General features: G+C 36.7%; 1 protein-coding gene across 1 annotated transcript; it reads right to left on the bottom strand.

Annotated features, from left to right (window-relative positions):
• Positions 1 to 10,577: 10,577 nt before the first annotated feature.
• Positions 10,578 to 13,623, bottom strand: LOC106059599 (uncharacterized). The gene is made up of 2 exons (XM_013217264.2): positions 13,500 to 13,623; positions 10,578 to 11,230 (listed from the first exon to the last, which is right to left on the bottom strand). The coding sequence occupies exons 1-2, from the start codon at positions 13,593 to 13,595 to the stop codon at positions 10,688 to 10,690; spliced, it is 639 nt and encodes a 212-aa protein (XP_013072718.2). The 5' UTR covers positions 13,596 to 13,623; the 3' UTR covers positions 10,578 to 10,687.
• Positions 13,624 to 23,880: the final 10,257 nt, after the last annotated feature.

Genomic DNA, 23,880 nt, shown 5'->3' with positions numbered 1-23,880 from the left:
AAACTTTTTGAGGCGTGCGAGGCAGTAAAATGTGGCCCACACCCTGCGCTGCCTTAGACAATGTTTTACATGTTTCGGATGTTTCTTCAGAGTCGAAGATAGTTTACTTCCTAGTCCAAATCTCCCGCAGGACGACGGGGGATGGGAGCGGGCAGGGTTTGAACCCGAGACCATCGATAAATCTAAATGACAGTCCAGCGCGCAAACCGCACGACCAAGCAGCCATCCAAGTGTAGCCCCTAAACCACCATTGCCTCATGCACCCAAGCAATATTAGGCCTACAAGTGTAGCCACCCACAGAGTGTAGACTCAGACAATTCAAAATCAATAATGAAAAAAAAAAAAAACAACAAACAAACAAATAAAAATAAAAAACAAGAACAAAAAAAAAACACACAAAACTTTTGCTACCCCTAATAAATATATTGATCGACAGGAAGGCTTCAGATTTGTTGGATGTTTAGAATGATCTAAAAAAATACTAAGCATGGAATAATGAACATGAATCGTTACTTGGAATAATTGAATAATAAAGGTCTTAATCAACATCTTTTTTTTTGGGGGGGGGTGGGGGGGGGTGGGGGGGGGGGCGTTGAGCTAAGTCAAAGTATTTCGCAAAAGGTAAAAGTACATTCATACCTTTGTTTCCAAGGGGAGAGAACCCCTTGACTGATTTTCTCAATTGATACTGTCTCTGCACTCCCCTGGAATACACTACAGCCATTAATAAAAAATAAATTTAAAAAAAAAAAATTGGCGTTACGACAAGGTTGGCGGGGGTTGTACTTGAAAGAAAGTGGTTTTTGTTTTACAAACATGTACATGTTGGACTGGGTTGTCTGGCCCTTGTTCTATCCTTACAACTGTAGAAATAAAAATGAAACATTTTAGGTTCAGCCAGGGGGATGTGATGGAGGCCACCTGTTGTTCGCCACCTATCCACTTCCACTAAAGGACGCTTCCACCGAGTTGCCATGCTGAGGCCACGGAGAGCTGAAATTACCTCGGCTAATAGCTCGTTCCTGGGCCGAGGGCTGCGCTACCTCGTATCCCTATACTGTAGCCGCCACGTTCCATGCAAGGACGGCACTCCAGCTAACAGACTCTGACGTAGGTCTCTTTGTGGAACGGTGTAGCGGACATTTTGGACCGGATTGCTGGCTTTTGTTCCATCTCCACCCCGAGTGAGATAAAAAAAAAAAAAGCTCACCCAAGGTTAACTGCCGGGGCTTTGTTCGCGTCCCGTTCTTAGCCTATCTAGTTCCACAACTAGACTTATCCACCGAAGCGCCACGCTGAAGCCAAGGGGGCTGAAGCCTCCATCTACCAGTACCAGAAATCTCGGGCAATGCCTGTATAGACTGATCAATGTCTGGTCAAAATGTTAGCGATCAATGATCGATTTTTCCGAAATCCCTTTACCGATCTTATCTCGGCGATAAAGTGACAAGATTTCTCTTTAATGAGCTGATAAAACAGGGTTGTTATTTATTAAAAAAAACAACAACAGAAAATAGAGGGAAAAACATCACCTAAGACTGAAGTGTATTGATCAGACGAATAGTTCGCAGACGATGGTCAGAGATTTCAACTAATGAGCCACGTTGGATTTAAGATGGTGGCTTTGTCTTCGATGGTAATCACTGTCTCTCTCTTGTGACATTTTCATCACACATCTTTTGTAGAACAAGACGGGGAGGGAAGGTGGGAGGAAAAAAACCATCTCTGTTATTATTAAAAGCTACATTCAATAGTCACATTTTCTCACCTCTCTTATATGGCTTATACAGAAGCATGTATAAATAAAGGTGCAGCTGCAGAGGCGGCCCTAATTAACAATGCGCAGAGCTCTGGGCGAGTGTCATATCAGCGCCACGAATATTTGACCTATGGGCTGACGGCGATAAACAATTCTTTATATTGTGGGGCCCTACTTAGCGAGACCAAGCGTTATAGAACTGCAACGTCAGAACCTATGGGCAGTTTACACCAATAGCTCGTTTCGTTGCCACGTTGTATAGGCAAATGACTAGGCGAACAGCTATTGGTCTAAATTGCCCATAGGTTGTGACGTTGCAGGTCCGTGTTCAGGCCTTCTATAAAGATTGGTCTCCCCCTAAGGCGCTGGGTCTGGGGCGGTTTTCCCACTCGCCACCCTGCAAAGCCGGCTCTGGCAGCTGGTTATATGGCGGGCATGGAGGCCAGACCTACTACTGTGTAACAATACTAAATCTAGGTATATGAGAGTCTTCTTCAATAATAAGTATATCCAAGCCCAAGCCCCCTACTTGACTCAAAGAATAGAGGTTCGAAGCTAGAACCTTAAAAATAAAGGTCTGGAGCGTATATCGCACGACCAGGCAAAGATACAATCGAATAGTGTTTTTATAAGACTTATGGTGCAATATTAAGTTTAATAATATCATTCTCATCTCTAAATCTATAAACTCAAATATCGATTAATGGATCTACTCCATTGAAACCAATTTAATAGAGTTACTCTTCCGGCCTTACGACTTTTAGGGTTCTGCTATCGTACATTGTGACATGAGTCATCGCGTTTTGATATAAGCGAGTTGACTCTGTCAACCTGTTGCTAAAATAGCAATGGATGCGGGTAAACATGGCTACCAGTTGTTGTTTATAAAAGGTTCATGAAAATATTTGTTAGGCCTATCTCATAAACGGTAAATCACAGATTAATAAAGTTACATATCAAATTAAACCAAAGATTTTCACCTACACAACTATTATATTCTTTTTGTAGTTAATATAATGTGTATAGATGATTTTACATGTTGATTAGGATGCAAAAAACAACAACAAAAAAACAACAAAGGTGTAAAAAAAATAAATTTGTCTAGGTTTTTTTTATACATAATATATTCATAATATTATTTAAAAAGAGTATATTTTTGCACTCATTTTAAAGTAAACTCATTTTAATAAACATAAATGAAGTTTTTTTTCTAAATTTCTTGCTTATTTAGGTTTTTTTTCAAAATCGCATTAATTGTAATTAATCTACTTTTCCCCATATCTATTATAAAATATTTTATTTTTACTTCTTGTCACAGTCTCGGTTGACATTGCCTGTTAAATGTTCACCTCGGGTTAAGACGGCAAAAAGACACGTGAAACTCCTGATATAGAAACAGGAAGTAGAATGACTAAAATTGACTTTCAGTTCAGTCAGTCAATCAAGTGGTATCCTTTGGACAAGGCAGTCATGTAGTATCTTTTGGTCCGGTACGGACAGTAGAGACTTAGAGAGTCGAATAGTAACTTTGAGTTAAGTAGTATCTTTTGGGCAGTTGAAGCCAGTGGTCTTTTTGAAACATGTATTCCTAGTAGTTATTATTCTGTATTATTCTGTATTATGGAAATTTATTGTTACCCGATGTGATGCGGACGTTGTTGGTAGTCTACTCTGGAGCATTCAACATATTAGATATATCTGATACCGCTGTTATGCGGATGTGATTGTTTCTTATGGACTTGTGTAACTGACAAGGAGTGCAGTATTATTATTATTGTTATCAAATAAACTTTATATTTTGTCTGCTGAAACGGACTTAAGTCAATCTGTAGTATCTATGTTTGTCACGTGTCAAGTGTGACTCCAGGAAGCACGAACCCAGCATTCCACGACATTCCCGACACATTAGTAGTGCCCAGTCTCACGTGTAATTGAAATATTAAAATATACGTACAGCACATATAACGTTTACACTGCTTTATTATTCTTATTCTTTACATTATTATTCTTTATCATTGCAGGCACTATAAATTATATATCAAGCTACATAGATATGCATAAGAATTCCTTTTTACCCTTTCTTTATTCTCTTACATGTAAATAATTTGCAATTTCACGACTTAGATCAAAGTCTAAATTCAAACTCGAGCCTTCACGATTATAATAATAATAATAATAATAATAATAATAATAATAATAATAATAATAATAATAATAATAATAATAATTGAACACGTTATGGCAGGATGTCCAACCCTATCAGAATCAGCCTACCTAGGTCGCCATATCTAAGTTGCAAGGCTAATACACCAACACTTGGCTTTGATGCACGATTTGATCGGTAAGGACACTCCTCCTTATTATAAATACTCGCCACAAGAGGTTCTCAAGTCTACTGAACATCTGCTGTACTGGGATAAACCTATTCTGACCGACAAAACGATATATTTTAATCGCCCGGATCTTCTGTTCGTCTCATAATTTAAGAAAAATTGAGATAGAAAAACAAAGAAAATATGGGAACCTAGGCTTGGAGATTAAGCGTCTATGGAAATTGTCCAAAATAACAATATACCCCATTGTTATATCAACCGAGGGGATAATAACAACTGAGCTCACAGACACCTTCGAGGCCGTTAACATTCCTAGGAACATCCTCGTTGCCTGTCAGAGGGCGGTACTGCTGCAGACCTGCCACATCACCAGAAAATTCCTCAGTGGAAACTGTTAAAGGGACTACGATGAATTTTGTTTCTCTTTAGCGAAACTCGACCCAGGCAGTGCCAGAGAATGACTACTCGTTCATTTCTAACATAATAATTTTATTTATAAAGCGCTGTTAACAAACAAAATGTAGGCCGTAAGGCGCTGTTATAAAATTACAAACACAAACACAAGAACTAACATGGCATAACATGAAAGATCGATATATTTTGCTGCTAAGCTATTCAAGTACTCCTACAGAACATGTTTAAAATTTAATTCTCTAGCCTACATTATTTTTATTATTGTCACGGGTCGCCAGTTTTATTACAATATCCATATGAAATAGAGTAATGAATTTTTAATTAGCAAGGTATAATTATGCAAATTTTTAACCTGCTCTGAGGATGGGAAAAGGGAGAAATAACGTGCATGCTATTTATAGCAGTAGTGAGTTAGTTGTTAGAAGCTCAGTCAAAAGCCATATTGATATGTCAATTTGTTTTTATCCGTAATTAAATACTGATTCATATTTTTCATGTTGTAGATAAAATCACTGAAAATTAACAATAAGATTGTCTTCGAGTCGGCAGTATTTCCCATCTAACAGAGGCATAACCATTGTCCGCCGGTGGTCAATTTAGATTTTTTTTTTCGCCGTCTACGTCTGTACTCGGCAGAGGACTTTCTTTTGGTCTCAAATGTGTATCCCGCGGACTTTGTATGTAAATCACTAAGACTAAAATTAAAGGACACTTTATCTCCCTTACCATGACTATCGTAGCTTTATCTATCTATCAAAGCAATGTATACAATAATACTTACCGAAGTGGGCAGGTGGTCAAATAAATGGTCCACTCCCCTGACAAGTGTAGAACAAAGTGATACGTAGAGGAATGAGCATGCAGGTTTTTGTGCAAGGGTATCACACAACATATAACAGATGTTATTCAATGTCAAATGTCACAGCTTGTAGAAGAAAACATTTCCTTTATCTATTAAAAAATCTATGGGGCAGATGATGATAATGTTTACTTGGCTGACGGTTAACAAGGATGTCATGTGGCCAGCACACCGACCAACCTCCTTTACTTTTCCATAACAGAAGTTAGGTATCCTATAGAGTTGGATGTACTTATGGGAACCTAAAAATTCCGAAATTCAAAATCGCAGTCTTCACCAAATTTCGAAACCTCGGCCCCTCGGTTCAGAAGCCAAGCGCTTTATCACTCAGCCACCTCCTCTATATATCTATACTCTTATTAATGACTAGTGAAAAACATTTGTTTTGTTTTAATTCACCGAACCAGCCTTATCGAATAAGTACGGCTCTTGAATAGTACCTCGACATACTCTAACGCAAAAAAATATAAACTATTATTCCAAGCAGGGGTGGGTATAATGGGGGGCAGGCGAGGCTACTGCCCCGGGTACCACAAGAGAGGGGCCTCCACAGAAGTGATAAAAAAATTATCCGATATTGGACGGGTCAGTTTTTTTTTCTCAACATTTTATTTTTGCCAACTTTACCTTGTACAGTACTTTAAATCTTACGCCACGGTTGGCAACATTGTCGCGGTTAAGAAGTGTCCGTTTGTATCGTCTTCGTAATATATAAACGCAGCTCCGGGTTTACGGCAGTGTTTCAACCAAAGGACTTACCCTCTACAAACTTAACCATTTACATTTTCTAAAACTAAAATATGTATGGCACAGTGGGCCAGTGTTGTGCGTACTAATGTGTTGCGTTGTGGCATAGCAAGGTGCAGAATTATTGTTTAATTAATATAACCAAAATATTATAATGTTTTAAACTCAACGTTTTACCGTGATTGATTCTGTTCCTGATGCTGATGATAGACTTAGGACATCATCCGCGACTTTCGCTAATCCGCAAAGACCCAGTAGAAATGTTTCAATAGGACGTTATCAGAGACAGTTTGATGGTAGTGGTCGTAGAATCCGAGGTAACAGTTTTGTGAGACAAAGTTATGTTACAAGGGAGCGTCCTCCTAATTACAGGAGCAGTAGGACTGGGGGCACAGGGGCGTACACCTAATTACAGAAGCAGTAGGACTGGGAGCACAGGGGCGTACCGAAATAGAACCAGTTGCACATATAGAGATCAAGGTCCTCCAGTAATATATAGATGACTGAGTGGTCCTTGCAATGTTCAAAATTGTGGAAATCGTTAAAGATATGATTCCTGGTACTTATAAATTAAAGCTTGTCGATGGGACAGTCAGGAATTACCCATCGGCGTGTGTGAGTGTTAGAAAATATATTGTTTTATTTCGATGACATTTGTATTTTCAATGAGGACTGGGACATGCACATTAAAAGTGTTCGTAATGTATTTAGTGCTTTAAGAAAGAATGGATTTACATTAAAACCCGCCAAATTGGAGGTGGGCTTTACTAATGTAAAATTTCTGGGTCATAGTGTCGGACAGGGAGTTGTCAGACCTGATCATAGTAATGTGAACAAGATTTTGGAATTTAAGACTCCAACTACAAAAAAGGGACTTCGTAGCTTGATAGGGTTAATTAACTACTACAGTAAGTTTATAAAAAAACACACTGATTTATTTTTTCCTTTTACGGAATTAATACGAAAAGGAAAATCCATGAGAGTAGACTGGAGCTGTGAGTGTGCGGAGGCATTGAAGAGAGTGCAGGCTTGTCTGTGTAAGTATCCTAGTCCTCGTTTGCCTAATCCTTCTCTATCGTTCTATCTCCAGACTGATGCCTCAGACAAAGGAATCTCTGGCATTCTTAGCCAGTGTGTGAATGGTATGTTGCATCCTATACAATTTGTGAGCCGTAAGTTGCTGCCTCGGGAGCAGAAGTATTCTATCGTTGAACGGAAAGGATTGGCCATTGTATATTCAATAAAAAAAAAAGGAAAGGTATCTGGCCGGGAAAAAAATTCACCTCCAGACTGACCACAAGGCTTTATCTTACCTTGGGAGCACTAACTTTACCAATGCACGTATTACAAGATGGGCACTTGATGTTGTTCACGTCAAAGGGGAGGACAATCTGCTTGCTTGTCTCTATTAAGATTACTAAAGATTTTCAAATGTGCAGCTACATCACTAGCGGATCCAGAACTTTGGAGTGGGGGGGGGCGATTTTTTTCCAAACCCTAACCCTAACGCCCAGGAAACCCTAACCCTATACATAAACGTGCGTACAGCATATATATATATATATATATATATATATATATATATTATATATATATATAATAATAATAATAAGCAGTATTTCTCAGTATTTTCTTGCATTCTTCACTGCAGAAACGCATTCTCCTGACATCTAAAGCTCTTTATCCATCAGTGGAGTTCGGGGCGAAGCCCCGACGCCAAAAAGCGTTTTCTTGCATTTTTCACTGCAGAAACGCCTGCTCCTGACATCTACAGCTCACTATTCATCAGTGAGTTTCGGGGCGAAGCCCCGTCGCTTAAAGCGTTTTCATGCATTTTTCACTGAAGAAACGCATTCTCCTGACGTTTACAGCTAATTATTAATCAGTGGAGTTCGGGGCGTAGCCCCGACGCCAAAAGCGTTTTCTTGCATTCTTCACTGCAGAAACGCATTCTCCTGACATCTAAAGCTCTTTATCCATCATTGGAGTTCGGGGCGAAGCCCCGACGCCAGAAGCGTTTTCTTGCATTTTTCACTGCAGAAATGCCTGCTCCTGACAACTACAGCTCACTATTCATAAGTGATTTTCGAGGCGACGCTTAAAGCGTTTTCATGCATTATTCACTGAAGAAACGCATTCTCCTGAGATCTGCAGCTCATTATTAGTCAGTGGAGTTCGGGGCGAAGCCCCGACGCCAAAAGCGTTTTCTTGCATTTTTCACTGCAGAAACGCCTGCTCCTGACATCTACAGCTCACTATTCATCAGTGAGTTTCGGGGCGAAGCCCCGACGCTTAAAGCGTTTTCATGCATTTTTCACTGAAGAAACGCATTCTCCTGACGTTTACAGCTCATTATTAATCAGTGGAGTTCGGGGCCGCGACGCTAAAAGCAATTTCTTGCATTTTCATTTTTTTTTACATTTTGTTATTTCTTAACTATAATACAAAAAGAAAAATTATTGCTTTGTCCGATAAGGGAAAGGAGATGGCATGTATCGCCCCTCCCACCTTTTTCCTTTTATATTTACTAATCATAAAATTTGAGATTAGAGTGTGGTGCGACATAATATACAAATGGTTTCACATATCAATTATATAGATATTCAACTATTTTTGTTCACAAACTATGATTCCTCTATAAAAATAGGACCACTCCCCACTCAGAGGGCTAGAGCGGGGAGGGCAGTACATGCAATCGCCCTCCCCCCTTACCCCACGGAATCGGCCAAGATACCAGAAGGGGAGCGACATAATATCAAATTTATATATCAATTCAACTAATCTTGCTCACAAACTATGATTTCTCCTTAAAAGTAGGACCGCCCCCCCCCCACTCAAAGGGTTTAGGTGGGAAGGGCAGTAGAGGTTTCGCCCCCCCCCCCCACCAATCGGACAAAAGGGGACATAATAACGACATAATATAGAGATCGGTTAAAATATCAATAAGTTTTAATCATATAGATATTTAATTGATTCTTTTAGCAAGCTGTGATTTCTACAAATAAATTGGACCGCCCCCCCACTCAAAAGTTTATGGTTGGGGGGGGGGGCGGATTGATGCTATCGCCCCCTCCCGACCCACCAAATCGGCCAACATACTAGAGGGGGGGGGGCGAAATAATCTAAAAATAGTTTGAAATATAAATAATTAATATATATTATTAACATAAGTAATAAATTCGAATACAAATTGTGTGACTTCTATACTAAAATTCGTCCGCCCCCCCCCTTCGGGGGGGGGGGGCGGCCGAGTGGGGGGGCGATCGCCCCTACCGCCCCCCCCCTGGATCCGCCAGTGAGCTACATAAGCTACATACTTATATAATTTTATACATGTCTTATGCATTTCAATTTTTCAATGTGTACATCATTTTATGAAAATGTTTGCATTTTATGTTAGATGAAATTATGTTGCATTTTTAAGTATCAACATAAATGTTTTGATTATTCGTCTTAAATATGATTGATTGGTAGATTGTGAATTAGTGAATGGTTCATGGTGTAATGTTGATGCTTTGGTATAAAGTGTCTTTGGTAATTTTTCTTCAAAGTTGTTATTTTTTTAAGAGTGATGTTAATCCTGATGATTTCTTTAGTTGAATGTGCTTGCCTTGTAGTTGTCATGATACATTCTTACTTTTCTATCAGTTTAAGGTACGGAAACTGGTCTATACTTTGTAAGAATCAGTTTGGGGGAAAGGGAATGTCGGTGGTATTCTAACACCAATGTTTATTAGGTGCACAATTTTTGAACGCACTTTTTTTTGTTGCCTTACTTGTAAGTTTATGGAGGTTTTCTTTTGTTATAGTGCTGGTGTAACGTTTCTTTCGTCTGTGTACCCCTAGGTGAGTATTTAAGGTATTACTGCATTTCCCAGTTGTTTCGCTGCCTTAGCGTATTCGACTAGACCTTTCAATTTGTCTTTGCTTATGTCTCTACAGGGAGTTAGTTATAGGATTATCAAGCTTAGATTGGAGTTTGTTATCGGCAGTGGGCCAGTGTTGTGCGCACTAATGTATTGCGTTGGGAGATAGCAAGGTGCAGAATTATTGTTTAATTAATATAACCAAAATATTAGGATTTTTAAAATCAATGTCATTACTCCATCAGTTTGTCATTATTCATTATAACTTATATTCATATCATTAAATAATTACATTGTTAACAGTGAGTCAATTTTTTATTGTAAGCATGAAGGTGCTTGTTGAATGTCAGAGGCCAGGACAATTTTTTTAATGCTTGAACACAACCCTGACAGCAGCGATATTCTAATTAAATGATACAGTAATTTAATTAATTAAAATAACAACCTCGATACAAAAGTTCTAAGATGTAGCTCATACATGAACTCAAACTTCACAATTTAAAAAAAAAATTTATTATATGCCAACACATAATAATAAAAGATGTGTAGGTCGGCATTTAGCATAATGAAACAGAATATTAAGATAAATTGTGTAGGCTTACATTATCGAATCAAATATCCATATAAATGCAGATTAAAACAGACACACACAAAACAAAACAAAGCTAATGAAAACAAAGAACATCAACTATTAAAGTACGTTCATATTCAGTTATAATGTTTTGTATTACTAACATACATGGCGTCAACACATTTCTGTAAGGTAAGAAAAAATGTTCTTTTGTTTTTTAGATTTTGAGTACAATTTAAATATCTGGAACTGAAAGCAACATTGTCTTTGGTGAGACATTTCTTCATCTTTCTGTAGTAGTGACAATAAATGGTACTACTACATGGACAATTTGGTATATCAAGGTTTTTGAAGAGCTCTGCACCCCAGTAAGTTAAAGTATCAACATCTTCCTTTTTACAGCCAGAGTCGTGAATTCTTTCAACTAAATCATCTAAGTTGCAGAGATTTGCGTTCTCCGACATAGCCAGAACTCTAAGATTCCGAATGTCTCTAATTCTATCAGTCCCGCAATACTCTTCAACCTCTGGTACTATAAATTCCATACAATACCATTTAGTCATTTTTAAAACCTGATGTATTCCGTGAAGAAAATTGATTTTCTGTGTCAATGGGTTTTTCGGTTTCCGTTTCAAAAAGTGTTTCAAAGCTAATGGGTGTGAGTTCCTATAAATAGATGTCTGCAATAAAAAAAAAAACCAACTATTTACTTTTATCAAACGTTTTAATGAATGTGAGGACGTAAATGGTCATGGAAAGTTGTAAACTATTATAATACAGAGAGACAATCTTTAAAAAAAAAACAAATTAGCTTTTTTTTTTTTTTTCTAGATTACATTGTTTAGCTTTACATCAGCATCAACATTCTCAGCACCATGTAAAAAAAAAAAAGACATTTTGTTTAATTTAAACAAAGTCAAACAGGAGATATAAAAAAGGTGGTCTAAATTAAATATTAGCCAAATGAAGCTTTTGGTACTGATAGCATTCTAGCAAGATTATCTAGAAACATAAGCAAAGATAAAACAAAATACTTTTTCAAGCTTCGCTTTAAGAAGGTAGAGGCAGATGATTGCATACAAGTAAAGTAAACAAAAAAACAAAAGGTACTAAAATTTTACATAGAGATATAGATATCAATATATAAACACTAATGTCAAATTCACGGGTTCGATACCCGCTTTGAACTAAATATTTTTAAAATTCTTTTTATTTTATTTATTATATTGTAAGTTGCGTAGTGAAGGTATTGTCTTTTTTTTTTTAAATTGTTTTTAATGTTTTTCTTGCAGACCTGCCTACCCCCAATACACAGAATGTGGAACACTCAGGTTGAAAATGTGGAATTTCGGGCCCCAATGTGGAACATAAACATGTGAATTTACGTTTAGCAGCCTTATAGCACGCAATAAATAAAACTTCAATTATTACTTAAAGAACGACGCTAGTTTGCTTCTTATACAAATATTCTTGTTTGCTTCGAATGTTAGTTCGTTTATGGTACATAGAAAACCAGTGACTGCCATGAGTGTCCCTGATAGAGACAGATTATGTAAATACAAAAGTTGGGCGGAAAAAAACTAAGAAACGAAAAGATAAAGAAGATTTCATTCAAATATTAAAGTATGTTAAAGGGGATTGTTAAAATGAGGGCCGTTTTATTGGCAGTAAAGAAAAAAATAAAAAGGAGGGGGTTTAAATAAATGTGCAATGTATAGAGTAAGAACAAATCAATGGGTGTAGCCGGTGCGTAATGTTGGTTAGTATATTGTTACGTATTTCTGAATCTTCTGGCTAGATGTATTAGTTGGCACACAAATAAAAACACTGTAAAGAACTTGACGACTAAACTTTCAGTTTCATATAACTTTAATGACTATTAACTCTAACAATTCGTTACTTGAACATGTAGCGTTAGAAGACTGTACAATATCTGTCAGTTTACAGTTAGCTATACTTCGTTGCAATACATCTCTTCACTTCGTTGCAATTCATCTCTTCTCAACTTTCCTCGAGCCGTATTCCACAGAACAGACCAACGACACACTTCCCAGTGTCGCTCCAGGTCTCCCAAAGCTGAACCAAGTCGTACTCAAGTCTACCGAATCAGAGCCGCACACGTCTTACATCGACTGTATCGACTGTAACGGCTCAAGTCCACTGTAGTTCACTGTATAGACTTTAACGACAGTAGTCCACTCCAGTTAACTCTACCATAGTTAACTTGCATCGAGTCGTACACATTTCTCTTCCACAGAGCCGCACACGTCTTACACCGTCTGTATCGACTGTAACGGCTCACTCACGACTCCATACGACTGACTTTCACATTAACTCTCTGGCTTATATAGAGTCCCTAATCGCTTGTCCAAAGTTGCACAAACACGGCTAGTATTCTCTGAAATAACACGTGAGGAAACGTCACATCCTGTCTCTATTTATACACGTAGATTCCAGAAAACACTCGATGCAGTGTCATCAAGTCGGGGTCACACGTAGTGACCTTTATCTGTCACTGTTCATTAGTAACTGTCCCCCTACTTAGATCTGTTCGTCCCCTGGAACAACACGTGTGGACACGTCACATCCTGTCTTTGTTTGCACATGTAGATTCCAGGGAACACTAGTTGCTGTGTTATCTCGCCGGGGTCATACGTTGACCTCTACCTATCACTGTTCATTTGTAACAATATGTTTTTAAGATATAGGAAATAGTTGTGTACAAAGTTGAGAGATTTCTTTACAAAAATGTGCTCCCTCCCCCGCCGGTCGAGTGGGAGAGTGGACAATCGCCTCTACTAACACCCACCTAAATCGCAATTATGATTAAATAAACCTCATGCTATGCAACTTAGAGATTATTTAATTAAATGCATAATCATAGTTACAACACAGTTTCATAAATACAATTAAAACATTTTTTTTAAAGTTCAATATTAATAGGATTACCTTTCTAATTGGTTTTCCTCTATTAAGAACATAAACATATTTGAATTTCTTATTTACTCTCTTTTTCACCAATCCTAAAGTTATCCAAGCCTTCATGGTGAAGTGATCAATCCCCGAGAAGCGCTACACATAAAGATTCAGATAGACTGTAGATAGAGTGTGTGACTTTGTAGTTTTATAGTTAGATGTACATGGTCATGTGACGACATTGTTGATGGTCATGTGACGACATTGTTGATGATCATGTGACAACTTTGGTTTGTCTATTATATTTTTATTTAATTATTTTTTTTAAAAAATTAATTGTTCTATACAACGAATAATTACACCAAGTTCGCGAATGTTTTAGTACAAGTTTACTTACAATATAACGTTTAATTGTCCTATCGTGGGTCTAAATTTTCTAAGTAAATCTGGTTCATAAGGGGCTCACAAACCATGGGACCAACCACCTCGTTCATTCTATTGTTTTCACGCTTTTCTGGTTATCTCTCACAGGTGTGAGAACAGAGTCTGGTAAGCGCAACAACGCGTAGTATTAATATGTTATGAGATGTCTCTTATTTGGGGTTCCCATACGACAAATAGCTAATTAAATCTACAATGATTCAATACACTTTAATAGAAATAAAAACGAGATAAAATCCTTTCCCGAGTCAAATGTTCTTTAAGAAATTTTTCTAAAACCTTTTTAGACACTTCGAAGAGATAAAAATGAAAGCGTGGAACAAAAACATTGAAAACAATAGAATGAACAAGGTGGTTGGCCCACTGTCTATCTGTTTCTACCTGCATTATAGTGTATAGCGCTTCCCAGGGATTGATCACTTCACCATGAAAAGTTGGATAACTTTAGGATTGGTGAATAAGAGAGTAAATAAAATATACATAAATAAATAAATAAATATAATAAATAATAATAATAAATAAATAATAAATGTAATAAACCCGCGGGTCTTAATTTGAGTATCACTGTCGATATAGTCAATGAGAGTGTTTTGTAAACTATTAAATGATATAATATTGTTAGAAGTATAGCAAATGTGTGAATGAAAAAATAGTATGCATGGCGCTATCAAAATAACTAATCGACCTAAATCCATTTTTTCAAATAAAAACATGTGCTTGTAAGCCTACATATATTTGATTAAAGTATGAAATGAATAGACTTTATTTTGTATGTTCATGTGTTAAAGTATAAAGTAGATCTATCATCTTTGAATTAGATTTTGAGTTAGAGATAGCCTAGATCTAGACCAGTGGGGCCCAAAATACGGCCCACGGGCCAGATCCGGCCAACGACGTGGTTTCATCCGGCCCGCAAAAACGTTAACACAAAGTGTAGAAAATCCCTCATCCCAAAAAATTCTGACAAAAGTATCTTTACCTACGTTAGTGCCCTCAATTTTTTTTAGTTAAACTGTACCATGACCTTTAATATTTGTACGTTTATTAAATAGAACTCTGAATGTAGAATCTATCAGAAAAGGTGAACGGATCTTTACTTTTTGTGGAAACTGATAACAAGCCAACATATATTTGATTTGTAAAGAAAGTGTGTGACTGTTTTAAAAAGAGAAACACGTAAACGGCATTATAAAACAAATATTGTGACATTCTTGATTGAAGCCGAGAGTAAAAGATAGTTTAACTACGCCTACAGATTGGAGGATCGATGGGAATATTTACTAAAAAGAGAAAATGAGTCGTTGCAAGGTTAGCTACAACGTTGCTCATATTCTAAGGACAGAAATCAAGCCATTTTCTGGCGCTTCAAAAAAGAAGAAAAGCTTCGAATATTCAATTTATTAATGTAAGTTCTAGATCCAAGGGTTTCTTATCTAATAGTTTCTGGTCAATTTCAATTCGTTTTTTGTACCTTTTCGTTCGTGTGGCCCGCGACACAAATGTTGGAAATTAATATGGCCCACAGGTCGAATTAGGTTGGGCATCAATGATCTAGACTAATCTAGAGTTAAATATCGGCTTGGATAGAGTTCTTTCTGCAAGTGCGCTGAGGCTCCAATCTGCGCATGCGTGACCTTTTTTTGTTAGACGTACGGAATGATAAATGGAACTATTTAAATGCATGTCAATACGACTTTACAGCTATAGCGAACGAATGTATGAAAAATGCTTTAGGAAAAAAATGAATGATACTTTCATTAAACTATGAAATGAATGGGCTATAATTAGTATAATTAGTGTTAAAGTATAAAACTATCTTTGTGAAGAGAAGTTCTATCATCTTAGAGTTGAATGAGGTTGTCCCGGATATCTGACCTATTTTAAGTTAAGTCACGTGGTTGTTGAACAACAAAGAGGAGAATGGCCATGTTTTTATATATTTCCATTGCTGTTTCTCCTCTATTTTAAAAAGATTTTACAATCACAAATATTTTAAAATATACAGAGTACATTAACGAAGTTCATAACTATACAAATGTTTTAATAAAGGCCAAGAACTGTTTAAGGACGGGTTGATAGTGATATTGCTTTTATAGTTCATGGCCAGCGTCAACACATTGCTGATAATACATTAACATACAGATGCTGTTTTTACAAACGTTCTTGCAAGATAAATAAAAAAGGCTTGGTGTAAACTACACACGCACACACATACACACACACACATATTTTATATATATACGGGATAATATGCATATTTGTTGAAAAATTGTTGCACCGTTATTTTCATAAACTTTAGTTATTTTTATGTTATGTAATTCGTATACCGGTACATTATGCACATCGATGACATTAAGAATGATTAAAATGTGTGTTGGATACATCATGTATTATTACGTTATTATAGTTCTTGCATTTTTTAAACAATTCAATGAGTTACTTAATACAAAATGTTACAGTAAAGTTTTAAAAATGCGTATACAAAATAGATCAAACAATGAAAGGGCGGGGTAAGACACATTTTGGCTGGCCTGTGTAAGAGAATAGATCTAGATGTTTCCTTGACTATCAGATGTGTTATTTGTTCGCTAGACAACTCAAGCCTTTCACGCACAAGGAAAATCACATGGCAGTCCTTTCATTGTTTATAGCAACTAGTCTACACATCGACTGGACTAGGCCCAGAGCTCTCTGACCAATTCAATACACACTGATCTGCTGTCCAACTTTTATTGTTCTACTCAAGTTCTAGCTTGTTTACTTTTGGATAGGGAGGGAGGGGGTGGTGAAAGTGTTAATTTTTTTTTCTAGGGTTAGTTACCAGAATGCTAAGAACTTAACTGTAAGTGTAGATAAAGAAATCTAGATCTCAGTTTGAGTATGTCAAACTATTGGCCAACGCTCCGATACTTTCTATCAAAAGTTTAACTATCTGTTTTATTTGAAACTGTTACAAAAATGAATCACTATGTTCTCCTGTTATTAACAAATCATAGTTTGGCGCGAATGAATAAATTAAAACCACTAAATATTGACTTAAAACGCTTCAGATTCTCGCTATAAACTAACTGAAACTAAACACGGCGCGCGATGTAAACACAACTACATGACTCGGGAGAAATCCGGAACATCCTCATTAGAGTGTTTTAGACCTAGAGATAAAGAGATGTGTAGAATTTCGATCTTGTCTAATGAAATTATGTACGTCATGACTTCTAAATTCGCAAATATAAGGAATTTATGTAAAAATGCTTTTGAAATACAAATTTGAAAGTTAATTTTATTAAATAATGAAATCAATTGACAATATTTTGTATTTTCATGTGATAAAATAAAAAAAAATATTTGTGCATTGTGTAGTGTAAAAAATTAGATCTAGATCTAGATCCTTTCGATCTAAACATGGTAAACATTGCCTTGATTCATCAAATACTAATACGTTCATAGAGTTGAGCAACTTTTTTTTGATGGTCTTTAGTTTGTTTTAGGGTTACAATATACTACGTCGCGGTTCCAGTTAGCACCCAAGGAACATTTGTGCAAAGTTTCATCAAGATTTGTCAAACGATTTTAATTTCTATTCGGAACATACATACTCCTTACATTCTACTTTATTGTACATATATAGACTCATATATGGTAGATTATGATAACTTTAATCTTGATTCACAATTAATAATATATCAATAATAACTTTGATTACATTACTCCATTTATCGGATCCCTTCTTATCTACCCTTTCAACACACATTCGCACCAATCCACATTCACACTATGCTGCGCACGTAATAATAATATATATATCCAGAAGATATGAAACCATATCCGATGGTACCTTCTTTCTACCTTCGTTTGGTTCCTTGCTTTTCATTGAACACTTTCGCAGTTTCATTCTTACTAACGTATTTCTCAATGGATAACAATGAATAATGCTTAGTAATAATTTGTTATTATTAGCATACACCTAAACAATTTACATGAAACACATCGCTTATTATTATCGTTACCAATTTAAGAACTGCTGTGCGTCTGCTAAGGCGGCCTACATTTGAGTCATTATAATAATGTATAGGCCCTATATAGTGGACAATTCCATAACCTGAATAAATAACAGCCCTTTCCGTCACAATGGAGAGATCCACTACTATTACTGGTCGTTGCAGGTGGGGATGTCATCGCAACGTAAAATAAACATTTTATAGTAGACAGACCTGTGTAACGCCTGCACGTGTGGCGTTCTGAAAACTCCCGCGGAACACCTGCAAATCTTCGGCGGCACACTAGTGTGCCGCGGCACACAGTTTGAGAAACACTGTGTTAAAACGACAGGAAGCCGCGGGAAATCTGTTATAAGTTATAAAAGGGTTTAATTTAATAATTTATACACCTAAAATTAGCGCGGGTCCTTAAAAAGTGCTGGACCCACTTCGGTCGCATAGGTTGCAGTGGCCTAAGGTTGGCCATGAAAAATAGCGGCGTATGCTACGCCGCCGGTCGACTAGTAGGCCTATTATAATATTACATCCCCGTCATCCAATAGAATCACTATTTCTAATTACACACCTCGATTTACATTATATTATAAGATTTCTCATATAGGATGCAAAGTGGAAGGGAAACACTATAAACGCAATAATATCATGTACAAAAAAATCAAAAAGCATTCTACATAATCATATATATATAGTCTAAAATATTTTGGTATCAGATTTTCATTATCTTTTCTAGTTTACGAGATCTGAACGGGACAGACGGAGAGACATTCCACACAAAACTAATAGCGTCTTTTCCAATTTTGGGGGTCGCTAAAAATTAAGCAATAGAAAAAACAATTTAATTAAAAATAGCAATTCCAACTTTGCATTCAAAGTATAATGTGTCACTCTTTTTGTCATGTCAATGAAAATAAATACATGTAATATTGTTAATTTCATACTTTTTTACTTTTTACAATTATTATTTGATGGATTAGAGGATGAAATGACCAGTGGATGAAAGAAATGACCAGGAGATAAAATGACCAGGAGATGAAATAACCAGCAAATAAAATGACCGGCAAAGAAGTGACCAGGGGATGAAGTGACCAAAGATGAAATTACAGGGGATGAAATGATCAGGGATGAAGTGGCCGAGGATAAAATGACCCGGAACAGTATGACACATAGGCTGTTTACAAAACAACGAAATCATTATAGGCTACTTCTTCGATAACAACAGTTGTAGTTCATTGTTTCTAACATTCATGCTGAAAATATTATGCCTGCCTTTTAAACTGCACGAAAGGACCACTTCGGGGGCATATTTTGAGTTTCTGTTTCCAACTGGATCTGCATGTCAATGATGTCACAGACCGCATGTCCTCGGTGACTAGTTTAGCATATGACGACATCAATTTTTTTATTTACACTCAAAGACGTGCTGGAAAAGTTTTTCCCTTCGAGAATACTTATGAATAATGACGTCTGCTACAAGTGCTTAAAGAATAATTTTAAGCACTTTGTAGACAAGAACAAAGAAGTCCGAGTCTCCATTGCGTTATCAAACAAGTCCACAGACATAAAAACATTATTTACTGTTCTCGACCTAAACGTTGTAACCTTTTCAGAATAGTGCAAGTCCGAGATTGTTTTGGTGCACGCGATCTAAGCCTCGGAAGCAAGCAGTGACCAGTCACTTCACACTCATACTTGGAGACATGCATACTTTCTGAAGAAACTGAATCTAGGTGAAAAAAACGTATTTTAAAGGCATCTCTGGGATCCCATGTAGCAAAAAAAAAAAAAAAAAGCTTCGACCATACCTGAATAAAGTCGCTGTTTATAAGCCTTCAAATATTTATATGAAAACGGAATCTTTTTTTTTTTTTAAATTAGAATTCGAATTATTCAAATATCTACTAAATGTACAAATCATCATAATATTAACTCTGAATTACTTGCAAATTAAATCTAGAAATCTAATCAAATTTCTAAAAGTTCGTAGAATAATTTCAGATTTAGTGAAACTATCCAGTGTTTGATATGACTGAAGAAGTGCAAGTGACTGTTTCTCTTCTCTAGTCTTAATATCTTATCTTATAAATTATAAAAGTTCGTTTAAAGAAAAACCACAACAAAAACGATCTTCATTAAAATGAACGCTCCAACCGTGCACCTTGAATCAGGCAATGTGTCCCATACTCTGAATAGCACTTAAAGGCTTATGATTTTGTCCGAGCTTAAAGAATAGCCTACCTTAAGGCAGAGTTGCCTACAAGTAGCCTACGCATCTTGCGTATTTTGTACGCAAATGGACTCGAAAATACGCAAGTCGGTTTTATCATCTGAAAATAGGCATTTCCCCCTCTCTAAAGCAGAAAAACAATTAATAAAAACAACAACAACAACAACAACAAAAAAACAAGTAGTTCTTGCTAATCATATATATAGATCAGTGCGTCAATGCCTGGAAATGGACTATTCCTATTAGATCTACCACGAGATAGATCTAGATCTAGTATCGCTTTTTTTTTCCGCGCGCGCTGATGCGCGAAGATTTAAATATTTAACATTTAAATATTTACTAGGTCTAGATCTTAATGATCTAAATAAAGTTAAGTTCCTTTCAATGTGTCAGCTTATATGAAGTCTTCGAACTAATAGATTGCTTAGTTCTAGTTCATCTAGACTGCATCTAGATCCAGAGATATGTTAGGTGCCTATACTAGAATGTATGTAAATCTAGATTTAGAATTGAGATCTAGATGTAGATCTAAATCTAATTGTGTAACCTAAATATAGATCTAGATTTTTCTAGATTTAGATATAAATCTAGATTCTAGATCTAAATCTAGTTCTAGTCTACATTCTAGCTCTAGATATGTGTAATATACTTAGGTTTAGACTGCTCTCTAGATATAGCAATCAAAGTAGGCTCTAGTAGAAGAGGCACCTCAAAAACCCAAAGCTCTAGATATTTGTAACTAGATCTAGATCTAAAATTAAATATACCCAAAAGAAGAAATTAAGTATCAATTATGGAATCTGAAATCTGCACATTAAAAAACAATCAACTGTTAATGAAGCTCCTTACAGATGTAAATCTATTCTAGATTTGGATTTGATTTTTTTATAGATGAAAGTGAGAAGGGCAGAGGTTTTCATAGAAGAAATATTAGTTGCGCTTAATCTCTCTTTCAGCATGATAAAGGGAATCGAACTGATGTTCCATTTCTATAACTTGCAGAATGTATCTGGTGAGATCGATTAGGTCTATATTTGTGTCTTTATTTGGTAGTGAGGTATGCGCTCCGAACTGTCGTTTTAATGATCTTGGGTTTGAACACTACCCGTCGCCGTCCTGCTGGAAGTTTGGATTCGAATGTTATAATATCCATTTATAAAGGAACGCCTGAAAGTCGCTAGGTGGCGCTTTTAAAGGGATCCTATGTTTGAGACGAGCTATTATAGAGAAAGTATTTTAGCTTTTTAACTGACAGGGGTTGGGTAAGGAAGTTTTAGTCAAAGTTATCTTTTTTTTTTCTTTTTTAAACAAACTGTGGAAAAATAAAGGGCGAGTGAGTTTAGAGTTTACCCCTCCGATCCCCCATCTCTCTCTCTCTCTCTCTTTTCAGTTACGCCAGTAAGAAGATAAATAATTGCGCACTCAGCGCGAGTCCTCAACGGCAAGTCAATGGAAGAGATTTATGACGCGGCCTTTGCGACATGGTTCCATCTGGTGGCGGTGGTGTGGCGCTGCTGCTGGTGTGGTAGTCCAGTGGTGGGTATGTGTGTTTGTGTACAGTGTGTAGTTAACATGTGCTTGTGGGTGTACTATTTATTATTGATGTGTTCTTCGGTCTGCGTGCAAAAGAGATTGAAAGACGAATACACAATAATAGGAAGGGGGCGGTGAAAAATGGAAGAAAACACTGGGGCGGGCTGGGGGATGAGACTAATGCCCCTCCACCCCACCCTCTCCACACACAGGGCACACGCGCGCGTGATCACATACAGCGGAAAACAATTTTCAGCGTGAGTAGAACTACTGATGTGTGAGTCCGAATGCGTGAAGGTTTTACGCCTGCCCGTGTGTAATGATGCTTCAAACACAGTGATTGGTGACACTCGCCTCCTTAGCAGACACACACACCGTAGTCTAGTCCTGACACTGATCAATAAACACAGCGGCAGTTTATTACAACTCAAAGTAAGTCGAAGATCAACTTCACGTTCTGGCACAAACAAAACAAAACAAACAAAAACAAACAAACAAACAAAAAAATAACATACATCTGAATTCAATTTTCTACTTGGACGAGGTCAACGACATTACTAAGAAAAAAAAGTGAAATGTTTTCGTCAAAGTGTTTAACATTTTTTTAAAGTGTTGCCAAATATTGAGCTAATGGAAGTGTTTCTATTTTGTGTGTGTTTATTAATTAACTTTCCTTTAGTTTTGTTTGGATTAAATATACAGGTAAGTGCAACACTGTTTTTAAATATTATATGTATTAGATTAGTCTTATTTGGATTTAGTACCAGGTGACCGAGCCTTGCTCGGTTAAATCATTTCTGAAGGAAGGATATGTACCCGAAGTCATTTTGGGTCTATTTTGCAATTACGAAAATGAACGATCGGGTTAAGACCATCAATCCGAAGTGTTGCTTTTGTATTCTGTTAGTTGTAAATGTAATTGTACAAGGCAATTAAATACAAAGTCTCTTAAGTCCTCCTTCAATCTCGACAAACCAGAGCTCACATCGTGTCGTTTTATCTTGCATCTTTTGCAACTATTGGACTATTATTGGCTTGTAAGAAAGTCTTTGCAGTGTAACTTCTCATATGACCACGTTCAGACATTTAATATTGCTTTTAGTATATTCATTATGGCTTTAGTAAGAAACAGCAAGAAACGCAAAATCTCTATAGGGTAAAACATGCAATTCATAACAAAGTAAAATTGAACATTTTTTCCAAAGACACTTAAAACATTGGGTATTCTAAAGAAGCGTTTCCGTGGGGCATCTCTACAACGCCGACCACCTTTCAGCTCACTAAAAAAAAAAAAGATTGCCTATGGCATATGTTCGCCCCCCATACGGGATACTTGTTAAGTCCAGCGTGACTGTCAGACTCAAAGATTAAGAAGCTCATGCCGGGATTTTTACCGAGGTTTATAGTTAAACCAAAAGAGGCGGCAGCGTACACAAACTTGTTGACCGCTAGCTAGATATCATGTTCGGTGTGGGCAAGTAAGGCGTAGAGAAGCTGTGTTACGATCAGTTTCTTCGTTTTGGTATGGAACAGTAGACACCGAAGCATGAACATTTTGAAATAATTTACCAGCCAAATAACAACTAAGTAAAACTACCTACCTACGCAACTAAAAGTAAACAATTTATAAAGCACTTAAAACACAATAAGTAATCCTACATCGGCAAATTTAATTTCATTACTTCTGTTTCTCTTCCATACTAGGTCCTTGAAATCGATCTACAATAAGATGGTGCGCAAATCTTTAATTAGGTCCATTGGATCATTAACACTTTTTCTTGCATGCAAAAAAAATATGTTTTAGTGTACTGCTGTAAGCTTAGTGACGTAAGCGGTTTATGTTTTTTTTCCCGTTAACGTAATGGAAAATTTTCATTCTTAAAACATTCAAGCCAAAATTAATTTCTTTAATAATAAAACATTTTCAAAGCAATATACGGTCGGCCTCGAGTTTTCCCTTATATGCATATACCTGAAATTTTAAAGAAAATCAATATAGCCGTTTTCGAAATAAAATGTATATATATATCTGTGCATTTTACGTCTCGAGAGACGATCTTTTCCCTTTGCAACTTCTTGTTTGACTAAAGAGGCCAATCCTTGATACACCGCTGCGATCGCAGGTTGGGCATATATAATCACCAGGCGCCGTTGCATTTTCACCCTTCTTTCTGCTTCTGTTGTGTATGACATCTGCAATCCGTGACCCTTCCTTTAT

The sequence above is a fragment of the Biomphalaria glabrata genome, chromosome 12, assembly GCF_947242115.1.
Source record: "Biomphalaria glabrata chromosome 12, xgBioGlab47.1, whole genome shotgun sequence".
In the NCBI taxonomy this organism is placed as follows: domain Eukaryota; kingdom Metazoa; phylum Mollusca; class Gastropoda; family Planorbidae; genus Biomphalaria; species Biomphalaria glabrata.
The sequence above is the reverse complement of the archived record's forward strand: the minus strand, read 5'-3'. Positions and strand labels throughout refer to the sequence as shown.

Coding starts and splice junctions, on each gene's coding strand:
- LOC106059599 (XM_013217264.2), bottom strand. CDS start 13,595: ATGAAGGCTTGGATAACTTTAGGATTGGTGAAAAAGAGAGTAAATAAG. Junction 11,231..13,499: donor GAGGAAAACCAATTAGAAAG/GTAATCCTATTA, acceptor TTTTTATTGCAG/ACATCTATTTATAGGAACTC.